Source organism: Ambystoma mexicanum, chromosome 9 (genome assembly GCF_040938575.1).
Source record: "Ambystoma mexicanum isolate Mex_15411 chromosome 9, UKY_AmexF1_1, whole genome shotgun sequence".
Lineage (NCBI taxonomy): Eukaryota > Metazoa > Chordata > Amphibia > Caudata > Ambystomatidae > Ambystoma > Ambystoma mexicanum.
The window spans coordinates 611,372,187-611,395,532 of NC_090931.1; the positions used below are offsets into that span (position 1 = coordinate 611,372,187).

The 23,346-nt window shown below is 48.3% G+C and overlaps 1 protein-coding gene across 11 annotated transcripts in view; it reads left to right on the top strand.

The window, feature by feature from the left end:
• The first annotated feature begins 16,134 nt into the window (after positions 1-16,134).
• The window catches only part of GIT1 (GIT ArfGAP 1), a 583,248-nt gene continuing 576,036 nt past the window's right edge, over positions 16,135-23,346 (top strand). For 6 of the 11 annotated variants that reach the window (XM_069615274.1, XM_069615268.1, XM_069615273.1 and 3 more), the window contains exon 1: positions 16,136-16,567. In XM_069615274.1, the coding sequence (XP_069471375.1) occupies positions 16,516-16,567 (52 nt within the window). In that variant the 5' untranslated portion in view covers positions 16,136-16,515. Of the gene's footprint in view, positions 16,568-23,346 lie in introns of all 11 variants that reach the window. The other 5 variants (XM_069615265.1, XM_069615266.1, XM_069615270.1 and 2 more) reach the window with 1 other exon arrangement.

Here is a 23,346-nt window from a genome sequence, read left to right on the forward strand (position 1 = left end):
ATGGCCGATGGTACCTCACATGATTCACCTCGGATTTCAACGTGTACGGGTATTTTAGGGTACACTTCATTGTCTCCATGTACACGTAACTCTGACTAGGGCGCCGTCGTCTAGGTCTTTTATTGAAACCAGATTGGCACATATAGCCGTTTGTTTACTCCCTGAGTCAATTAAGGGCCATAGTTGCCTCCCATTTATCCAAGCCTTTTCGTAGGTAAAATTGGTAGGACTTTGACATAAACAGATGCTAAAGGTCTCTAGCTCTTCCTCAGATTCTTCCCACTCTTTGTCCTTTAAAACACCCTATTTCCATAGGTTCCTCTTTTATATTCTTTGGACATTGTCTAGCTAAGTGCCTTGTTTCTCTAAAGAAGAAACAGACAGCATGAGGTGGTTTGCCCCCTTTTACATCCTCTCTTCTACCTTCACCTTTGGTTTTCGAATCAGGTTTCCTAATCTCCATTTTCTCATATCAAGCCTTCTTTGCTTCGGAACGATCCCCCCCCAGGTTTATCTTTTCCCTGAGTTGGAGGTCAGTAGACAGGTTTATGATCCTTCCCTTCCTCCCAACGATAGATTGAGTGAAAATATTTAGCTGCATCAGAATGGTTTTGTGCAGTTTCTATAGCTATGGTTAGGGTAGGTCGATTCAGTTGCAGAACAGCCTTCTGCAAAAATAAACGGGTGTAAGCAGTTAATGAATTGTTCAAGGGTGATTATTTATGTCAGTTCGTTTAAGGATTTGTCACTAAACCAGAGGGTCACTGTGTTTTTGACACATTCACCCATTTCTAAGGGGGTTTCCCCTGGGTTCAATCTAATGGCCCTCATTTTCTGTTGATAAAAATTGCAGGTTTGCCCCACTCATTTAAGCAGCCCTGCTTTGATGGTTCAAAAGGTGGCTCCTTGGGCAAGATTAAATAACTGATAGGAGGTTTGTAATTTGCCTTTAAGGAGAGGGGCTAAATAGCATCTTTTAAGGTTCTCTTCCCACCCTAGTTGTTCAGCTAGGCATTCGAAGTTTAGAAAGAAATTCCTAACACTTAGCCTTCAAGATATTGTTGGAGCACCCCTTGTGGTAGCAAGGGTCTTGCTTGCATTTCAACCAGCTCAGCTACATTTTCTTGAAGTCTAATCTCAGCCTGCATCTGATGGGCTGCTAATTGGGCGATAACATTGGCTAAGTCAGCCATTTATTCAGGTGGTTTAAAGGCCTCTTCTGTAGATGGTTCTGAATCAGAAAGGAAGCAGCTTTCAATTCCGTTGGATACGTCTCGATATCGTCTGACTCATCCGACTCTGAGTCGGGCGAAGTAATGGGCTATGGGGGATTGATTCCTAAACCTGATGGTCCCGCAAAAGATAAGGACTGGGTACCTACAAAACAAAAAGTTCGGAAGAAAGTCGATTCAGGGCACTATGTCTGATGATGGAAAAAACAGGTTGAACTTTAAGAATTATCCAGTCCCATGGTTGTATGTGGTAATGAGAGAGAGGGAGGATATCTACAACACTTGGGTCTTAAAGAATAAATCCTGTTAACCAGGTGGGATACCAAACTGAGAGAACAGCACCTCTTTCAACGTGGATATGCGGTCAGAATCAAGGATATCAACTATCTTATTTTCCCCTTCTGGTGGTACTACAATTATTAGCATGGGTTTCAATTGTTATCAGTTGAATCAGAACCCACTCCTGACACCATATGTGAGGAAGGGATGGTATCAAGAATAGACAGACACAAGTGATCAAAATTCAAGGGTGTTTATTAAACTGTGTAGGTAGGGTGGAAAATGCCTAATCTAAATCTAAATCTAAGATGGGAGCAAGCTATGACCATCAAATCAAAATAAGGCAGTCCTAGTTGCATCTTGTAAAAATAACAGGGCCTATACTAAAGAAAATACTATTGCCAATCTTTACAACTAAATACCAAAAAGAGTCAGAGATAGGATTCACACGAAAGAAAGAAGTGTTCACAAATGAGAAGTCAGGATATGGTGGTTTCCCTTCCCCACGTTTTGAGCACGGACAGGGCGGGACTCTTAAGCACAGAACACGCTCAAGCTTTCCCAGCATGAGACGATAGTTCAGCTTTAGGTATCAGGGCCGTCGGTGGTTAAGTCTTTTTTCTACCCAAAAAGTCTCTTGCCTCCGAGGACTTTATAGGGTCCAAAATAACAAACAAACAGTTCCTGTCCTTATGTACATTAAGTGATAACATTTCACCCCTGCATGCCCCTCTTCTGGGCTCAGACGCCTCTCGAATATCAGCCGCCCACCCGTCGGGTTCACTCTGCCTTGTATTCAAAGATGTTTTCTCGCTTGCATTCACGTGTTGTTGGGATGATGGCATCTCACCCCTGAATCCACCTCTTCCAGGCTCAGACCCTTTCTTAAATGTTTGCCTCCCTCTGTTGGCTTCACTACGGCTTTTCACAAATCGATGTCTCCTTTGACACTCACAAATCTTAATGTATTTTTAAACAATTCACTGTGGACATCCCTCTGGCGGGTTCACTTTTGTAAACACACTATTTCTTGGGACTTTATACTTTGCCCATCTTTACTGGCATCTCTTCCGTCGGGTTCGCCCTTGCCACTTCACAATTCCTTTTGCTTTCTCTTGCTGTGGAATTCACTTCCCTCGCGTTTCTCAATTGTTTGTCGGTCAAAGACTTTTGACTGTACGCAGATTTTGCTAGACCCCTGTATGACCACTTTGACCTTTCTCAGCGGATCTCCTATGGCCTTCTGGTATCAGTAGTTTCAATCAACACAGGATCAACCAGAGTTTCTCGAGTGAACACCAAGATGGTGCCAGACCCCTTTGCAGCTGGTCTTCCCTAAACAATTTATAGTTCTTTGAACTTTCCTCAATGTGGCGCTTTGCGACTTTCATTCAACACAGTTTGGTTTCTTTATCTGTTCTCCCCTCGACTCACCAGCTGTGAAGAACCGCTTGGCTTTCTTCGTATCGTGAGTCAAGGCTGGGGCCACAGTGGCAGGCGTCTCCCTCTGTCCTGCTTATCAGCGTAGGCACTCTCCGGGTACCGTTAACATCTGCTCCAACACACTATTATTCGCAGTCTTACGGTTCCTTCTACGGAGTTCTCGCGGGTCTGGATCGGAAAGGGTAAGGTTGCTTCTCTCCTTTTCAGCCTTTCGGTTCTCGCCGCCTTTCTCCTCCTCTTTAATAGCCGTGCCTGGATAGATATGACGTTGTGCGGTCTGCCTTGCTCATATTGTGCTCTCGTGCTCCACCTTTTATCCCTGTGGGGAAGGTATAGGGCCATCAGGTGTGTGTGATCCTGGTCAATTGCCTGACTTTGCCTGACCCCTGTGTTGGGATATGTCAGGTAAATGGCTTTGGTGTTTGTCTGTTGTCTTTCGCGGTGTGCGAAAGTGTTTGTGTTGGAAAAGGGGGGTAGAGTTTCTGAGCTTCCTATATAGCAGGATGGGGAAAGGTATTAGAAGAAGGGGCATACTGCGTCCCACCCGTCAGTGTCCCACTTCCACTCCCCGAGGACCCCCATCCAGGTGACACTCCCTCACTGGTCCATCCCAAGGAACTGGATCCAATAGCGATGGCTGTGTCCTGGCCACCTGGATGACAGGTCCCCGGGGACTAGACAGGGAGACACCTTTAGGTTTCTCACAGTATGTGCCAATACCAACCATGCTATATACCAGTTTAAGGAGACTTGGCTAACTAGATCTGTGCTCCTATACAGTACCTTGTTTCCCCAATGTTTGAAGTGTTTTAATTCATAAGGAACACTCAAATGTATAGTCATTCTCTATGGTATGACACAGTCAACCACATATAAAGGTCTGGATTTCGGTATGTTGTTTTAAACGCCACTTTGGCCACATTAATAGTCACTATTCCTTTGTCTGTGTTTCAGGTCGAGATTCCGTTCCCCAGCTGCAATGAAGGAGCCGCCAATTGCCTTCAGCAAGAGGGAGAGGAGTTGCACAGAGGACTACAGAAAAAGTAAGTAGCTGATCGAATCTTGGATGGAGCAAATACACCTCTTGCAGCCTGGGGTGTCTATAAGGGATGACATTTTGAATCCTGTTTAGTTTGCCTAGAACGATCTACAGGGCAAATCGTTGGGGAACAGCTCTCCAATACAAACACTAATATTGGAGAGCTGCATGTGATGGGTACACAAAGCAAGTGTACATGATATGCGCTAGTCCAGCTGATCTGCGGTGTAATGACAGCAGGGAGAATGCTGCAGTGGGACATTGCCTGAGAAGAAGTACAAGACTACCTGAACTTTGAACTCATAAGTGTCTGTGAAGATATGCAGCACAACAGCTGGCCGAGAATCCTGGGAAACGACTCTGGTGTACTCGATGATCTGTGGCCCTGAAGAGACTTCTTGCCATACAGAGGCTGGACCTGTGGACAAGAGGTCAATCAAAAGCATCTGGGCCTCTACCAGGAAGATCGTACCAGGGCTGTGGGCTGGATGCAACCAACCGGGACTGGGTGACACACAGAAAAGTGAAGGAAGTCGGACCACTTAGCAGTCCAGCTCGATACCTCACATCTGCCCCAGGGATAACCTCTAACTTGTGGTGAAGGACTGGATAAACTTGGAAGTTGTGGGCCCTTCAACCACTGCAGTTGCAACGTTTTAAAAGGCAAGCAGAGGGTCAAGTGCTATAAGTCGGTAACAGAATTTGTTGGGCTGATAAGGCAACTGGAATATGACTGACAGGCAGATTACTTGTCCGTGATGAGGATAGGTGTGTAGAACTAGTTCCAATGCCAACTACAGATTTGCATTGTGTTATACAGATAGGGGATAGACAGTTTAATGCATATTGGGGGGCAGTAGAAAGGAGTTCTGTACATGTTCAGATAGAATTCATGAAAGGTTGGTCTAGGATAGTGGCAAGAAGATTTGAGGAGCTAGGAAAATATATACTAGAATTGAAAAAGATTACTGATATCGGGCCTCATCACGAGTTGGGCGGTATTGCGGCTGTATTACCACCCAACTGTAATAGTGTTAGCACCCACCGGTCTGGCGGTATTACCGCTGGATCACGTTGTGGGCCTTAACTGTAAATCCCCATTCCCAATTGGACCCAATGTGGAATCTCGGCGCTAATACCGCGCTCTAATACAGCGGCAATTACCATGGAGGAAGGTAATACATGGAAAATGTCCTGAGTAACCCTGTATAAACGGAACAAACTCAAAAATCCTAGGAGATAGGGGAGTATCCAGCATTCCAAGAGTGGGGAATGAGGGGGGCGAGTCACACATAATGTTCTGCTACTTTTCCCCCCAAATGCAGTGCGGGTGATTCCACGTGGCATCATTCACACCCCCAATCAACTTTTTTGGTAACATTAGTGGCAGATGGCATTTTAACACAAACACATAACAGGAAACTCATCTATTACAACTCTGTCCATGCTCTGTGGCGAAAAATACATGCAAACCTCCTAATTTGCATATGGATTGCACCAACAGAAGTGACTTCACAGAAAAGCACATTGCAAGGAGCATCATCAGTCTTTGATACTTGGAAGCACCATGGAAGTGACTAGAATAAGTTGCCATAAGTAAGCCAAGCGGCAAATAACTTTCTGGTGCAAAATACCAAATTGCACTATTTTTATAAGGAGCAAATCTACAGTCATTTTTTTTTTTTATAATAGCATGATATATGATATGATATGATAGTTTATTTATATAGCGCCTATACACAATGTGTTTCAAAGCGCTTCAAGGAGGGAGGGGACATAGGAAAAATACAGTTACATTCAGCAAAAGTCCTTGAAACAATACAGAATGTGAAAAAAAACTATCATAATAGGCCTGTCGACATTTCTGATAGTGCAAGTGCATAGAACGAGTAAGGCAAGAGGTAATGGAAAGGAAGGAAAACAGAGCAAGCAGTAACATTACTAAGTCTGACGACAATTTACGCAGTGCAGGTTGTAACAAGAGGCGGGGTGGGAGGGGGGGGCAAGTGGAAGGAGGGGGGGAAGGAGAACAAGACACGCTACTGAGCAAAAAGTCAGTGACAAATTGAAAAGTAGGGGAGGGGGGAGGGGGAGAACAACAGGGGGGGACAGACAAGCTGCTATCAAGAGTCACAGGACAGATGATAGGAGTAAGTGCTAGGAGGCGGAGTCTAAGAGGGGGGAGAAAAGGAGGGGGGAGTAGGAGGGAAGTTGAAGAGGATGGAAATGAGGAGGGGGTGGAGCGCAGAGCAAGAGGGGGGCAAGCAGGGTGAGGGCACACAGATACTCACGGGGGGGCAAACAGAATCTCCGGGGGGGCAAACAGACACTCACGGGGGGCAGGGGGGTGTAAACAGATACTCACGGGGGGCAGGGGCAGAGGGGGGGCACAGATACTCACAGGGGGCAGGGGGGGCACATAGATAGTCACGGGGGGCAGGGGGGCCACATAGATACTCACGGGGGGCAGGGGGGACACACAGATACTCTCGGGGGGCAGGGGGGGCACACAGATACTCACGGGGGCAGGGGGGGCACATAGATAGTCACAGGGGGCAGGGGGGGCACACAGATACTCACGGTGGGCAGGGGGGGCACATAGATAGTCACGGGGGCAGGGGGGGCACACAGATACTCACGGGGGGCAGGGGGGGCACATAGATAGTCACGGGGCAGGGGGGGCACACAGATACTCACGGGGGCAGGGGGGGCACATAGATAGTCACGGGGGGCAGGGGGGGCACACAGATACTTACAGGGGGCTGGGGGGGCACACAGATACTCACAGGGGGCAGGGGGGGCACACAGATACTCACGGGGGGCAGGGGGGCACATAGATAGTCACAGGGGGCAGGGGGGCACACAGATACTCACGGGGGCAGGGGGGGCACATAGATAGTCACAGGGGGCAGGGGGGCACACAGATACTCACGGGGGGCAGGGGGGGCACACAGATACTTACGGGGGCAGGGGGGGCACACAGATACTCACGGGGGGTAGGGGGGCACACAGATACTCACGGGGGTAGGGGGGGCACACAGATACTCACGGGGGGCAGGGGAGGCACACAGATACTCACGGGGGGCAGGGGGGGCACAGATACTCCCGGTGGGCAGGGGGGGCACATAGATAGTCACAGGGGGCAGGGGGGCACACAGATACTCACGGTGGGCAGGGGGGGCACATAGATAGTCACAGGGGGCAGGGGGGCACACAGATACTCACGGGGGGGCAGGGGGGGCACATAGATAGTCACAGGGGGCAGGGGGGCACACAGATACTCACGGGGGGCAGGGGGGGCACACAGATACTCACGGGGGGCATGGGGGCACACAGATACTCACGGGGGGCAGGGGGGGAACACAGATACTCACGGGGGGCAGGGGGGCACATAGATAGTCACGGGGGGCGGGGGGCACACAGAATACTTACGGGGGCAGGGGGGGCACACAGATACTTACGGGGGGCGGGGGGGCACACAGAAACTCACGGGGGGCAGGGGGGCACATAGATACTTACGGGGGGCAGGGGGGGCACACAGATACTCACGGGGGGAAGGGGGGGCACACAGATACTCACGGGGGGCAGGGGGGCACACAGATACTCACGGGGGGCAGGGGTGCACATAGATAGTCACGGGGGCAGGAGGGGCACACAGAATACTTACGGGGGGCAGGGGGGGCACACAGATACTCACGGGGGGCAGGGGGGGCACACAGATACTCATGGGGGGCAGGGGGGGCACACAGATACTTACGGGGGACAGGGGGGCACACAGATACTCACGGGGGGCAGGGGGGGCACACAGATACTCACGGGGGCAGGGGGGGCACACAGATACTCACGGGGGGCAGGGGGGGCACACAGATACTCACGGGGGCAGAGGGGGCACATAGATAGTCACAGGGGGCAGGGGGGCACACAGATACTCACGGGGGGCAGGGGGGGCACATAGATAGTCACGGGGGCAGGGGGGGGCACACAGATACTCACGGGGGGCAGGGGGGGCACATAGATAGTCACGCGGGCAGGGGGGGCACACAGATACTCACGGGGGGCAAGGGGGGCACATAGATAGTCACGGGGGGCAGGGGGGGCACATAGATAGTCACAGGGGGCAGGGGGGGCACACAGATACTCACGGGGGGCAGGGGGCACACATATACTCACGGGGGCAGGTCACGGGGGCAGGGGGGCACATAGATAAATAGATATATTAACATAAGCTATGAAGTGAATCACTTACATGGCTGCAGATAAGACACATCACGATTAAATGATTTGCCCAGAATCACACAGTTTGGTTAAATGGTGAAACTGGGATGTGGACAATTTAAGCAACTGAACACATGTTCACATGTTGATATAGATATTTACAAAGGTTCTGCTTTGCATTTCATTTGCTTAAATAATAATTTACTTATCACAATGCCTTGGAAGCAAACCATTACAAAATACATGAAGAAATGTGATACCTCAATCCATGTGCATGTCTGTAACTACTAAAGGCTCATTAGCTACGAGTTAGGTTTAAGTCGAGATGATGTGACTCAGCAGTCTTGGTAGTTGCATTTCCTCTCACATAAATGAGGATAAATCACTTATCAAATTGATGAAGCTATTTATTCCATGTTCCAAAGCGAAATCATGTGTGGGTTGAGTTATTACATGTGCCCAAGTGCCAACACTTGTTTCAACCTTTTCACGGTCCTTATCAAGGCTGGACTTATTATGCATGCAAATTCATTAGGGGCACTGCCTGTGTGATGAATCCAATGAAGTCATCACTGATTCCCCGGCAGTAACCTCCCCCCATGTGGCATGGGGACCGTAGCCGCAACCTGCTTCTGACACTGGGGGCAGCTATCAGAGGGAACATGTCATGGCTTAATTGGATGAGACATGGTATCCCCCATTTACCTGTGAAGGTGACCCCTTCATGCCCAATACCCTTATGGCCTACTGCCATTCATCAACACCCCCTGTTAAGGAAACTAGAGAAAACCTTTCCCAAAACTCTGTAGATCAGACTTCCATCCCTGGTCTAAAATATGGAAGATCCTAGACCATCTTTTCCAATTCTAATTATTCACCATATAGAACTGATATATAATTTGGAACTGTTGAAAGTGATTTCTCAAATAATCAAAGGCACTCGACTACAATGGACTCCTTTTCCCACAATCACCCAAATACTGGGACTAGGGGGAGGGAAAGAGCAATGCAGAATGAAAGGAGCCCTAAGCTCAATGAGTGTTCTAGTTGTATTCAAAATGCACCTGTAAGCGGGAGATTTAAAGACCAGAGTACAAGTAACAGGGTTGGCTGCTGCTTGGAAGAAGACGTGCCCTTCAACCGCAAACTTGTGAGGCCTGGAAGCACGAACCGGTGTTGCAGAGCCAAGTGGCTCACCAGACAGAGAGAAGAGAAATGTTGCAGGTCGCGCCGCAGACATGCCAGGAGGCAGTGGAGAACTCCTGAGCGTACGGCAACCATTGAAAGCGATGTTTTACATACCGGGACCTGAATCGAGACAGGCGTGCTGAGGCGGGGCTGCAGGAGACACCAGAGCGAAACGGGAGCAGGCGAAAGCAGGTGGTACACATTTTCCGCTTAAGCGGGAACTGGGCCCGCAATGCCAACAAGAGCTGGCGAGTCTGCCCAAACACTGTGGGGACCCCGGGGTGTATAGGTGACTGTACCAAATACGAACTGTGATAATTAAAGACAGAGAAGGACAGAAAGTAAAGAGATTGAATGAGAAACAAGAAAGCATTTTGCAATTAAGACAAGATATGATTGCTTGGAATACAAATATGTGGGGAAGCCAAAACGGAATGAGAAACAAGAAAGAATATTATGAATAAGACCCCTAATAAGATATGATTGTATGGAAAACAAATACGTGGTGAAGCCAAATTACATGATGCATGAAGGAGATTTAATATACCAAAGAGGGTATGCACAACTGTGGAAGTAAAAGAGGAACAATGTATAATCGTAATAAGTCCTGGCAGGAGAGGATACCAGACAATTACAATTGTGTGTGAATACAAAAAGCCCTGGCAGGAGAGTATCCCAGACAAAGATCAGTGTCGATTCAAGAAGTCCTGGCAGGGAAGTATACCAGGCAGTTGCAAATCTGCACAAGTGAATAAGAAGTCTGGGCAGAGGAGTATGTGAAAGATCCAATGCTGGAGAATTCTTAGTTACTTACCTGTAGCTGTATTTCTCCAGCATTGGTACCTTTCATAGATTCACATGCACCCGCAGCCACACTTTAGCTCACTGTACCTTTCACAGATGGGAAATATCCATTTACATATCAGTCTTTGTCCCGCAGAACAGATAAACAGATCATAGGAGTGCCGTGCAACGAAATAAACAAAGAGGAAACTTCACGAACATTGCAGCAGAAGCAAAGACTCTTTCCCCGACAAATGATGTATTACAACAGAATATGAAACGTGTCCATTTAAGGACATATTAAGGGAGTTCAAGGAAAGTTCATTTCACACTGTAAATTGCACAATGCAGCAAAGCAGCGCCCATGCCTCATCTGCATTTATGGATAACCCGACCGAACCTCCAACCTGCTTGCGATCTTTGGATTGATGCCTTCAAGGTCTACTTATGGGCAGCAGGGGGCACAAAATACTCTGATGACGAGAAGGAAGCAGTGCTGTTAAATTGTTTAGGAACTGAAGGGTGACGTGTGTTCAGGCACCTTCCTGGAGATGACGCACGTGTTCTAGGTGCAGGAGAAGGACAGATGGTGGTGGCCATGTATGAAACAGCCCTTGAGAAACTGGAAGGGTGCTTTGGCAAGAAGCCCAATTTGGTGTTAGAGAGATATCAATTCTTCTCAATGGCACAAGGCGTAGGGAAGTCGATAGATGCCTACATCACTGCATTGCGTACACTCATTGTCACCTGCAAGTTTATTGGCGTGCTAGAAGAATACATAAGAAATCAAGTAATGATGAAGACGAGCAGTGCCAAAGTGAGGGAGAGACTTTGGATCGAAATAGTGTGCAAGCAGTGACCGAGAGAAACAAGAAGGTGAGCCAGGGTGAACAAGGAGCAACGGTACACGCAGTGATGCCCAAGAAAAATGGCAGAGAAGGAAGGGGGAAATTTAACCGAGGAGAGAACTTGGCCAATAAGGACAACAGAGGGCAGTCGACAGGGAAACAAGTCTGAGGGATGTGTGGTTGGACAGGTCACGCCACAGGAGCCAAGGAGTGTCCAGTCTGGAGTGCAGATTGTAGGAGGTGCAGGGGAAGGGGGCACTTTGCACGGATGTGCAGAGCATTTGCTGAGGGTAGACAAACAGTGAGAATGTTAGATGCTGAGGAAAGCACGGATAGTGTGGTAGATATACGAGTGAGGGAATGCGCAAAGGGTTATTGTTGAATGTGGGAGGGGCACAATGGAAAGGACCATGGCTACAATTACGGTGAATGGTGCTCATGTTGAAAAGCTAGTTGATTCAGGGTCACCATTCACCAGGATGTCACCAGAGGTGTACACTAAAAGCTACGGAAAGGAATTGTCCACTTTGAAACTCTCTGATATAAATCTGTATGCATACGACCGTTTATCCATAAATGTTTTGGGATATGGAGGGGGAAGGATTGAATTTAAGGGCCGTACTGTCGAAGGAAAGGTATATGTTGCACACAAGGGCGACAGTGTTCTCGGGTGGGATGAGCAAGCAGCTTTAGAAATTGAGATATGCCCAAGGAAAGCAATTCCTGTGTTGTGTGTGGAGGATAGAGGTTGAATATTAACTTTGGGCTTAGTATTTGAAGGAGGTTTTTCCAACTGTGTTCTCAGATAAGCAAGAGAGGCTAAATGGTTTTTCACACAAAATTGTATTAAAAAGGGGACTAGTGCCCAAAGCTCACAGAGTTAGGAAAGTACCTGTGATGGCCAGGGCAGGATTGAAGAGCAGACTGGCCAAACTTAAGGATGCTGCTATAATTGAGGAAATTGAATGCTCTGAATGGTTATCACCATTGGTACTAGCGCGGAAGGCAGATGGCAACATTAGGGTGTGTGTTGACCTAAGGGAACTAAACGCCAAACATATGGGTTGATCGCCACCATTTACCCAACATTAAGGAGCTCTTGGCATCAGTGGGAAGTGCAACGAGTTTTTCCACATTTGACCTATCTTCCGCCTACCACTAGATACATTTACATGCAGAGTCCTGACCCCTGACCTCTTTTGTCACGCCCTTCGGGGCGTATCGATTGTGTCGCATGCCTTTTGGTTTGCCATAGGCCTCCGCAGTGTTTCAGAGACTGATGCAAATACTGTTCGGAGGGGTGCCATTGTTGAGTATTTCCAGGAAGATATCTGGGTATGGGGCAAGGAACGTAAGGGGCTTGATGGTAGAGTGATTGAAGTGATGGATGTCCTGAAGAACAGTGGCTTGACTGTGAAGTAGTTGAAGTTCCATGTGGTCGTTCCGAGTGTCACATACCTAGGTCATACGTTGGATGTTAAGGGGAAAAGTCCCAAGGAGGAGTTGGTGAAAGTGATGAGGGAGGCACCCGCTCCAGTAAACAAAGAGCAACTCAAGTCGTTCTTGGGTATGACAGAATATTGTGTTAGATGTATTCCTTTGAATGCTGAGAAAACGGTGAACATGCGGGCATTGTTGAAAAAGAATGCCAGGTTCGATTGAACAGAGTGTTGTCAAAGAGAGTTTGTCGATTTGAAGAGTGATGTGGATCACGCTCCATCCCTAGGTAAATTCAATCCAAGGAATAAGACTGTAATCGCTGTGGATGCCCGTGATGTGGGTCTGGGGGAGGTGTTAGAGCAATGACAGGATGGTAAAAGTCAGCCTATAGCTTTCGCCTCTAGGGTGTTGCGGGATTATGAAAAACGTTATGTGATCATTGAGAAAGAGAAATTAGCGGCCGTGTGGGTATTCAAGCATTTCAGGACATTTCTCTGGGGTATCCCTTATGTGGTCCAAATGGACCACAAACCATTCACATTTCTGTTGATGACTAAAGGAATGGCTTCAGTCTCGCCTAGGATCGCAAGATGGATGGCCAATCTACAAGAGTTTAATTTTAGAGTAGAGTATATACCAGGCGCTAAAAACGCGGTGGCGGATTATTTGTCCCCGTTGCCTGGTGGCGGCAGGGAGATACAGGAGGAGATCGATGAAAACACATAGGTGGCCAGTGTGTTTACGGCAATTGATAAAAATGAATGGGATAGAGAGTGTGCCACGAATCCTGACTTGGCATGGATCACAGAGGTTCTGAGGAGTGGGTGGTCGGAACTGAACTGCAAGGAAGTAGGAAAGGGTTATTTGCATGTTTGGCGCGAATTGTCTGAAAGAACATGGGGTGTCACAAGAGGGGACAGGTTGGTTTCACCTCTCAGTTTTAGGTCCAAGTTAGTTAATTTGGCTCTTGGGGGTCATCTAGGACGGTCTTTGACGAAAAGAAGTTTGCAGGATTTGTATTGGTGGCCAGGGATGTATGAAGAGGTTGAGTTGGTGGTGAAGGATTGTGTTGCGTGTTCCGTAAGAAAAAAGAGCAAGGCAGTGAAACCGCAGCTGGTGTACCCTGTGGAGATTCCCGACGACTTGTGGTCCAAATTGTCTGTGGACATTGTGGGGCCTATGGATGCTTTGAGGGGACAGATGTGGTTTGTAGTGGTCCTAGTTGATTACACTTCACGTTAGGTGCAGGTCACTGCCCTGGAGTCTGTGGCGGCTGAGAAGATTGTGTCATTTTTGGGTAAGGTGTTTGACAGGCAAGGAGTAGCGGCTGGTACTGTCACCGATAACTGGGTGCAGTTTGAGTCGAGTTGTATTTAGGATTTTTAGAAGAAATTGGGAATGAGGCACCGTAGGACCGCATTGCACAATCCATCAGCAAATTGTTTAGTGGAAAGGATGAACAGTTTTGTCAAGGGTGCTATCCAGTTGGCTGTGGCCAAGGGTTTGATTTGGACTGAGGTGCTATCTGAAGCCCTGTTGGCATATCGGCATACGCTTTCAGTTGTCACTGGAGATTCTCCTTTTGAAATCATGAGAGGTTGGAGGGCTGGTTCCAAGCTGAGGACTGCTGTCTTGGGGGAGGGGGTCTGTACCAAGGTGGGTATGGCTGAGGTTTTGGAAAAGGTGCGCCTACGGCAGGAGAGTGTGAGATTATGGCAGTTGGACAGCAGGGTGTTGGAAGTGTCGGTGGGCGATTATGTGTGCGTGAAAAATCTGTGGATTAAGCCCAAGGGTTGCAGTGTGTATATGGCACCCCGCACCTTAGTGAATGTCGGTGCAGGTTATGTTGTGCTGGATGATGGCTCGAGGTGGAGCAAAAAGAGGTTTGTGGTGCAGAAAGCATCTGTTGTTCCTCGCGTGGTTGTTTCAAATTAGGTAGCGGGTTGTGCGTCAGGACCTAATGAGGGTGATCTGCCTCTCAGTGTTTCAGGAGGGCATGTGGAAAGAATGGAAGGAAGAAGGGGTGCCGAGGAGAGTTTCAGGACTGTGACCAGTGAGGCTGTTGGTGTGAGTGGTGAGGTGTGTGGCTGACGCAGGAAGGTACCCGGTGCAGGTGTGGAAGAACAGGTGGGACAGAAGGATGTTTCTCTTCTTGTTGCGCCTGTGGAAGTGGAACAGGGGCAGTTCTGGTCCACTGAGGAGTGTGTTGGATCAGGTTGCTCTGCAAGGATTAGGTTGCCTCCCATCAAGTTTAAAGATTATGTGCATTGGAGTGCTAGGAAGTCAGGTGTTTTATTGGCCTTTTCTAATTGTATGGTTCGAATTATATTGCGAGCGCTGCTGTTATTGATTTGTCATCATATGTTTTACCCTGTATTTGGTGTTACTGTTTCTTCCCTTTGTTCTGCTCTCTTTCCTTCTCTATCTTATTTATTTATTTACATTTATATAGAGCGCAAACAGCCCAGGGGCATTGAGGCGCTGTTACTTGTAAGAGCTTAGTTAAAGAGGTACAGGAATTTCCTTCTATGGGGGGGGGGGGGAAGTGTTGTAATGGAACTGTGGACTGGTGACATACGTCCAAGCTTCCACATTCTTATTCAGTTAGTGCATGGGGGAGCTGTGCGCTGGGGTTTGTCCCCTAATAAACGTGTGTTTGGCACTTCGCCTGCGTGTACGGTACTTCTTCGCACTTCTAACAAGCACAGAAGATTCCTCTGTATTGCCATGAAGGTAATTTTCCCAATCGGGTCACAAAACGCCACTGTCACCCAACACACAGAAAAGAAAGTATAAGCGACGCTGTGCTTTTCCAGAAAAATATGGATTCGTACGGAGGAATATAGGTGTACGAGCCGAAGTGAGAAGGTATATAAGGTCATTCGGGAGACAGGGGGCAAATATTCAGGAAAGCAAGGTGACAACGTTCCTACCCGTGTTCCAACCCTGTAATACCGACAGACATTCGTCAATGGAACACAGCGGTGAGAGGCTGAAGCATAGAGAATGCAGGTAACATTACGTCATGGCGAGGCTGGTTAAGGGGGGGAGAAACAGGACTCAACAGCTCTTCGGTTTTGATGACACGCTTTATTTGACTAGCGTAAGAAACGTATTGTTAATTAACTAGTTATTAATGCACCTTTCGGATCCTAGTCTGAGGATAGGTCTTCGGGTGTCATATTTGTGTGTCATTGTCACCTAAGAGAGTGACGTTTGAGTGTAGGGAAGAGTGCGGCTAGGCTGATGCGGACCTACCGTCACCGGTCACCTCACCATGAGAAGTTCCGAGTGAATGGTTCAGCGAATGGTAACCCCAGAACCAAGGGGGGGGGGGTCACCTTACCTCACTGTCACCTCGAAGAGTACACTTCAGAGTGGATTACTCCACTGTGGGAGAGAAAGGGAAGATGTTTGCTCTCTCCGCAGCTCCATTGTAGGAACACCGACTGAATCCAACAATACACGTTCTCCTACAGTCGAATTAATGTTTATTTTAATTGTGCACGGCGCCGAATCAATAGAATAAAGTATGTTTTACGAAATAAAACGAGACTGTCTCTTTAAGCTAGCAGCTCCTGCTCCCTCCCTCCCTTCCTTCGCTCACTCCATTTCCTTTTTCCCCATCCCCTGGGGGAAGCTTGGCTGAGGCCCCTCCTCTTGGATGGGCAGGGCTTGGATCCGCTTCCTGCAGCAGCAGAGTCTGGGAGCAGCTGGGGGGGGGAAAGGAGGGCAGGAAAAGAATTAAAGGAGGAAGGGCGAGGAGAAGATAGCAGCCCAAGGGGGCCGGGTAAGGCACCCCTTCCTGCAGCAGATCCTGGACCTTGGGATAAGGAGGAAGACGGGAGAGAGGGACACGAATTAGAAAGCGGAGGAGAAAGGGGTCCCAGAAAAGCCTTCCTGCACCAGATACTGGGCCTGGGAGCAGCTGTGGGAAGGAAGCGGGGGGCAAGAGAGAGGCCCCGGGGCAGACGTCCCTTGCCTGGCGCGAGGGCCCTTCACAGATACCAAGCTGGCCCAGAAGGGGCTCCCCGCCTCCCCTCTGAGGATGTCCCGGAAGGTGCATAGGAGCGAGGTGTGCGCGGACTGCAGCGCTCCAGGTGAGTGCGGTGGGGAAGCTATCGCATGGGGGGCAAGAGAGGGAGGGGTAATAGGTAGAGACATAAGTTTGGTGGGAGAATGATGTGTGGGGCAAAAGTAGCAGAGCAGGAAGATGAGGCATTGCTGAGTGGGGAAGAGGAGAGAAGGGCGAGTGGATCAGAGAAAGGAGTTGGGGCACAGAGGGCAGCAGGGCAGGGTGATGAGGGGGGTTGGGAGGACCAGGGTAGATGGCTCTTTTGCAGGCAGTCTGGGGCATGCCTGCTGTACCCAAGGCCAGCTCCGCCGGAAAGCAGTGCGCGCGCGCACACACACACTGACTGCCGTACATGACAGTCTACGGACCCCCTGTTGCCTGAAGGGAGGGGACGGACACACATTTTGCTTACCCGTGGCAGAAGCCCCCGCCCCTTCCTAGACTGCGTAAAGCCGTTCAGGACCCTGTTGATTGGTGCGAGCTGACAGGAGGGTGCTGGTAGAGAGAGTGTGTGTACTGACTTGTCCTATTATGCCACAGAAACAAAGAGAGTCCTTTGTACCGTCTTCCAGCTGATGCCTGTTCTGCAGTAGAGGAGGAGCGGGTGACCGTGCCCATTGGTGCTTATTTCCCTTGGACAAACCCCCACGCACTGGCGTCCCTGTGGGCAATGAGGGGCTCTAGGGTTATGAACTCGGGGCTTTCTTCTGGGTATGTGTCTCTCCTGTCCACGCTGGAGAATAGTCGGCTAGTGTTAGTTCTAGCTGTAGGGAGAAATCCATGCCCCTCCGAAAGCTTGCATATATTTTTTTGCAGCATAAAATATTGTTCTTCATTAGTCCTTAAAAAGGTAATGGCTTTTTGTGTGGTTTACTAGGTATCCTGTAATATTGGGAAACTTAATTGACCCACCCAGTATAAGAGTGGACGAATCGAAACAAAACTAGCTCAGTTGGCAATGAGGGGTCGACATTTCTGCTTGCTCCCACTTGTAGCCTGGAAGAATCTGGTTAGCGTGACACGGGCAAAGCGGGCACCACTTTTGACTCCCCAGGCCAAATGTGTGACATTAACTGTGTGCTTGGGAACGCATCGAGAATACAAAGCATAATGTGCCACGTACACTGGGCAAAAACGAAGTTTGCATATTATATGGGAGTTACATTTGCAGCGTGCCATGTACTAAACACTAGTACGCCAGAGGTAGTTCTTGCTTACTGGGTGATGTTGGACGCCTGCAAGCCGCGTTTAGCCCCTGCTCGTGATATTTCTCTGCTCTGTTGTTGCTGTGCCCTATTGTCTCCCAGTCTGTATACTGCACACCTGTAATGTCCCACTCTGGAGTTTATCTGCACATGCGCAGTGCTTCCCTCCAGCTCGGCAGGCTACCTACACCTCTCCAGAGTGATGGATGCATTGGTCACAATTCAGAGGAGAGCTACTTGTACAATGCAGCGTCTGCTCCAGAAATGAAGATGGCGCTAATGCGAGTTTCAACTGGTATAATCTGTAAAGATGAGGGAAAATAGGCTGGACATGTAAACATCTCAGCAGTACGAAGTGCAGTAATGCAGATGAACCTAATTCCGCAGCAGTATGTTCCTACATTGGTCTTTAACTCCGTTTGTCTTTTTCTCACAGTTGGGTAAATGTAGTGTGCTATCTTCAAGCAGGTGGCATAATGGGGGTGGAAGCAAGTAGCGCTTGCATTCCCCCGCCCCCATTCCATTCGGTGTGAGGCAGTACACTTTTCCCCCTGCATTCTAGGACTTGTAGTCCTCGATGTTCTCAGACTACAAGTGACAGAACTCAAAGAAAACCGGAATGGGGTACCATTTCCCAAATGGAATGCTGCATGGATGGTAAAGCAACTTAAATGATCTAGGGCAGATACCGAAGGGCGAGTGGTTGAGTTGGTTGAACGCGAGTTGGCGGTAGCTGTCAGTGTTTTCAGCCGGTTCCCTGGTGTGAGTTGTCCCCATTGTTAAAATGGTACATGGCTTTATAAATGAGACTGCAGCCACAGGTAAGGTTAGAAACTCCTTTACTTAAAGTTCCAGTTACGGCTTATAAGGTTACAAGTAACAGGTTAGGGTCTAGGGACGCAGAGGTATCCACTGGCACCCTCTCTCTCTCAGGCAGCTCACTTGATGATATTCCCAAAACACTCAAGGAAAGCACGCTCTCAACATTCCACAGGCATTGCCAGCTCACAGCACAGACACGAGGGCAAAGGCACATCACAGCGGTGTGCGAGGTGGCTGCAGAGCTGGAGAAGGATGAATATACACGTTGTTATTGCAGTTTCTAGGTACATATATATCTCTCATAGATTTTAGTTTGCATTTGCTTTAGTTGTTCTATGCTTAAAAGTTTTATTCTGTGCCAGTCGCGTTCTCTACATAGTGGTCTAACTGTGCAAAGGCTTGTCTGGAGAATGGCGTCTTGTGCCACCGCCGGGGGTATCCAGACCTCTGTCTGAGGGGGAGATCAGAAAGAGAGTATCGGAGGAGGGGCGGGAGAGCACACGGGTAGGAAGGTTAACCTCGCATGAACGAGTTTACAGGCAGTTTGTGACACTGCAAGAAGAGCAGAAACGGGTGATTGTTGATTCCTGCAATTAACACTATTATTTAATCCTCAAGTTCCTGGGACCCACGCCTGTAGGCCACAGTGGCCTCTATCCTCGCATAACATAATAAAAAACATTCCGTGCGCTTACCGACCCACACACCTTATAGAACGAATGTGTGTGTCAATATACACTTTTTAATAAAGTAGTTAATAATTGGTTAAGGCTTTCACACTGGGGACTTGAATACTGTTTTAAGCTTGTGGTTTTGATTCGCCACAAATCGCACACCTTGTCTCAAAACATTTGGTTTAAGAACAAAAATAAGACAAATGTGTGTTCTAATTTTAACAAATGCTTCATTTAACAAACGAGATACAAATCGGACGCCTTAATACGAGTACGATGCCACACTGATCCAGGGCGTAGATTCAAAATGAGAAGTTTACGTGCATGTCTGCCATAACCTAGGTTTACAATCTCGTGATAAATATTTTAAGATCCAAATACTGAAACGTTGGTAGTAGTGTTTGTTAAAGGAAGGAATTGGTTGAAGCGTACCAACATGTCTTGGTTTTTTTAAGAGAATATTGCCTTGAAACACAAGTTATACATGAGCTGTCACTATAACATCACACGTTTGAAACCTCAAAGGTCTCCAATTTGAAAGCTGTAAGCACTTTTTCTGTTGCATGAAAGGTATGTTAACACGTTAGTTCTGTATGGCGCATGAGTCATTCAGGTCTAGGAATTCCTGTTTTTCTGCAGTTTGGGATAGTTTGCATGCATGCGCCGTCGGTGTAGAACGATGAAAGCATCAGGCCGATCAGAAAGGGGCAAGTGTGAGCATGGGCAGTGTCGATTAGTTACTGGCAAGTACTGAAATGAGCCAATGAGTGGTGGGTTTGAGATATGGTGCAACGCATCCCTGAAGTGTGGAGGCTCGTTTATATCATTTGTGTTAGCATAACCTCACAGACCCCAGAAAGAGAAACCTGGGGTTGCACAGCCCACTTTCTGAAGTGACCGAGCCCACAGTGTATTGTGTTTGCGTGCGTGCAGGGCAAATGAGATGGCACCGAGGGAAAGAGACATTGGGTATGTGGGCAGATTGAGGACCACGTGCTAAAGGATGGTTGCAGGGTGAGGCAATAGTGTAATATTCTAATAATGTGTGAGTGCAGTCTCTGATGGCCCAGGACTTCTGTACAGCGGGCTGCGTGTGCTACCTGACTGTCGCCGCTTAAACAGTGATACGTGTGTAGCGCGTCATGCAACAGTAAGTGTTGCAGCACTCGGGGTGACTGTACTACGAGCGGTCAGTTGTATAGTTGCGATTGTGAAGTCGCTTCATTGTTCGTGTGGAGTCCAGGACGCAGGTTCCCTGAGTGGCGCGCTGTGGCGGCCGGCAGAGCAGCCATTGGGCCCCTGCCTGCAGACCTAGTGACTGCAGAGGTGTTTCTTTTGGAATGTACTTTTAGTTTTATTTCATTTTGTCGCTGCAAGAACTGTGATTTTTGGCCTAAACGCCAAAGGTGTGTGTACCCATCCTACACCCTTGCTTTTTGTCCCATGGCTCATTGGTTTTTGAATTTTTTTTTTTTTTAAAAGTATTTTATTCAAATTATCCAACAAACAAATCAAAATACAATAACTTCAGCCTACCAAATTCAGCCTTTCTGACCTGTTTCCACTGTATGAAATCACTTGTGTGCCTAGTTGTGTGGGGTGCAGGGTGTTCAATGTCTGGTGTGGCTAGCTCATCCATTCCGTTATGTCTCTGGTTTTTCCATTGCATTAAGAAGCTGGTGGTTTGTTGTTCCCCGTTATATAGATGGTGGGGTTCCCTCGCCTGAATAGGCCGCAAAAGGCCAGACTTGGCGAGCTCCTCTCCCATGGCACGGGACACTTCCGATCACCTGGATTGGGTCTCGGGGCTCCTCTATAGCTAATAAAATGCCAGGGTGAGCTTCAAGAGGAAGAACAGCTGGCCGTCAGATGGGCACGTGTCCACGTCACAAGTAAACCTCACCACAGCTGTTGACTTGAGGGCGACTGAGGAGGCGTTGGTAGAAGAGAGCTTGAACTGGCCCTTTCTGCCTTACAGGCGGGTGAGGCAGTGCAGTCGGCTGTTAGTTTACCTCTTCTGTGTGCGTGTGTAAGCTGGTGCCATCCATGGAGAGTCTGGCCAGTCTAAAGAAAGTTTGGACGGATGCTGTACTTGTTCTGTGATGGAAGCCTGCATACCGTATGCCAGTGCCGGGCTTGGTATAGATGGGAAAACACTACACTGGGCTAGTGTTGCCCAAGCTTTGTGTTCTCTGCACAGGGGAGGTGGAAGAAGTCCCTCCCTGCTGCTGCCCGAACTGTACTGGACATGTTGCCTGTGAGGAAAGCGTGCACTGCCCCTCCACGCGGTGTGCTCCCCCGTTTGCAACCTATTCCGGGTCAGAGATGTTGGCTCTGCTGCATGTGTGCAGGACAAGCCTGTCTTGCCCGTGCTGCGTATGTTCCCTATTGCTTCTGCTTTTTTTAAATTTATTGATTTTTTTTTCTTCTTTTATGAGGGAAGGTGCTACTGTTGTAACATTTTCTTCCCATGCTGTTTTGGGAACCATGTCTTGCTGTGGCGGGTCTGTGTAGGAAGCTTTCGTTTCGGTTCATGCTCTTGGTTTTGCAGGAAGCAGGTATAGTCTCTGCTGGATCATTCTGTGATGTCCCGGCAGTATATATTCATCGGAAGATGAAATTGGGGTAACCCGCTGCAGATCTTTTTGCTTTCTGAACTGTGCCTTCCTTCTCGCATCTTCTGGTTCGTGTGCTTGACTACTTTCCGTCTTCTGTGTCATGGTACCCGGTGAGGGCTAGTATGAACCTAGATAAAGGTGAGGCAAAGGCCCTGCCCCGGTTAATGTCGTAACTGGGCATTTCCACAGGTGTGCCTATCCTGGGCAAGGAACGACGGTGCACCGCGGCAGCCCAATAGTTAAGGGTAGGTCAAGCTGCAGCGCTGAATGCAACTCCCACCTGTTCTGGTTCCTAGACTATAACTGGACCACTAACTGGTCAGTGGATTTCACACTGATAAGGAACGGTGGAAAAGGGCCTTATAGTAGCCTCCATTGTGGAGGCTACTATAAGCCCTAATGGTATCCTTTGGTCATTGCCATGCACTGCTCTGTTCATGATGCCACATGTGTCTACACAAATAAAATGTACATACCCGCACTCGTTACATGATGTGAAGACCAAAAAGAGTGCAGGGAAGGACCCAGCGTGATTGGGGCCAATTTGATTTGATGCCCAACATAAAATTCCCAAACGGGAGTAAAGATTTTCTGGAGTCAATGTTCCATGTCACTGAGCACAACTAGAGTCGTCCTGAGCACTTACGGTTGCTTTGGGAACCATAAGTGGCAAATGTGTGGGGTTTTATTCTTTTGTGCTGCAACCATAATATCCCCCCAGCCCCCGTCCCCCACTTTTAATATTTATTTTAAAGTATTTTCTCCCCAATGGTGGCTACTATAAGCCCTTTTCACAATGTTCCTTTTCAGTGCGAAATCCACTGACCCGTTTATGTGGTCCCTGCACCAAGATGCCAGCCAACTCGGACATATTGTGACCAGCTTAAAATCATGCTCTTTACATAACCAGTGTAATTCTTGCATAATTATCATGCAAGTCCTAGGAAATATCATCAGTCCACAATTATCATATTAGTGTAGAATTTCAATTCATATTGTACCTGAGGTATTTAGTCACTGCATGGCTTGTTTGTTGCTAACCTATTGGAGTACTGCAGGGAAACTGCTCTGGGAGAGACCCCTCTGAACTTGGCACAGACACAGGGTGCTGACAGGTGTGGCTTGTAAGCAACCGTGGCTCTGAGTAAAGAACCCAGGTAATATGACATTGAGATGCTAAACTACAAGCTCACTGCTCAGAGATTACCTGGATCCTATATGAAGGCGTCCCAGGAGAAAAACAGTGACTCTTACATGTGTTTGGATTGTAATATTGTCAAGGTCAACAAGAGACCGAAGATGCTTTTGTCCTACATGGCCAGGCCTTGAGGAAGAGCTCCAGCATGAAACGCAGGCCACGTGTCGGCACCTTACTAGGTGGCATTTTCTTAGGCAATAAAGCCTCGCCCTAACAAACTTTAGTTGGTGTTTCTAATATTTAAATACTAGCAGTACTGCCCGGCTCTGCACGGGACTGTAGCTGAC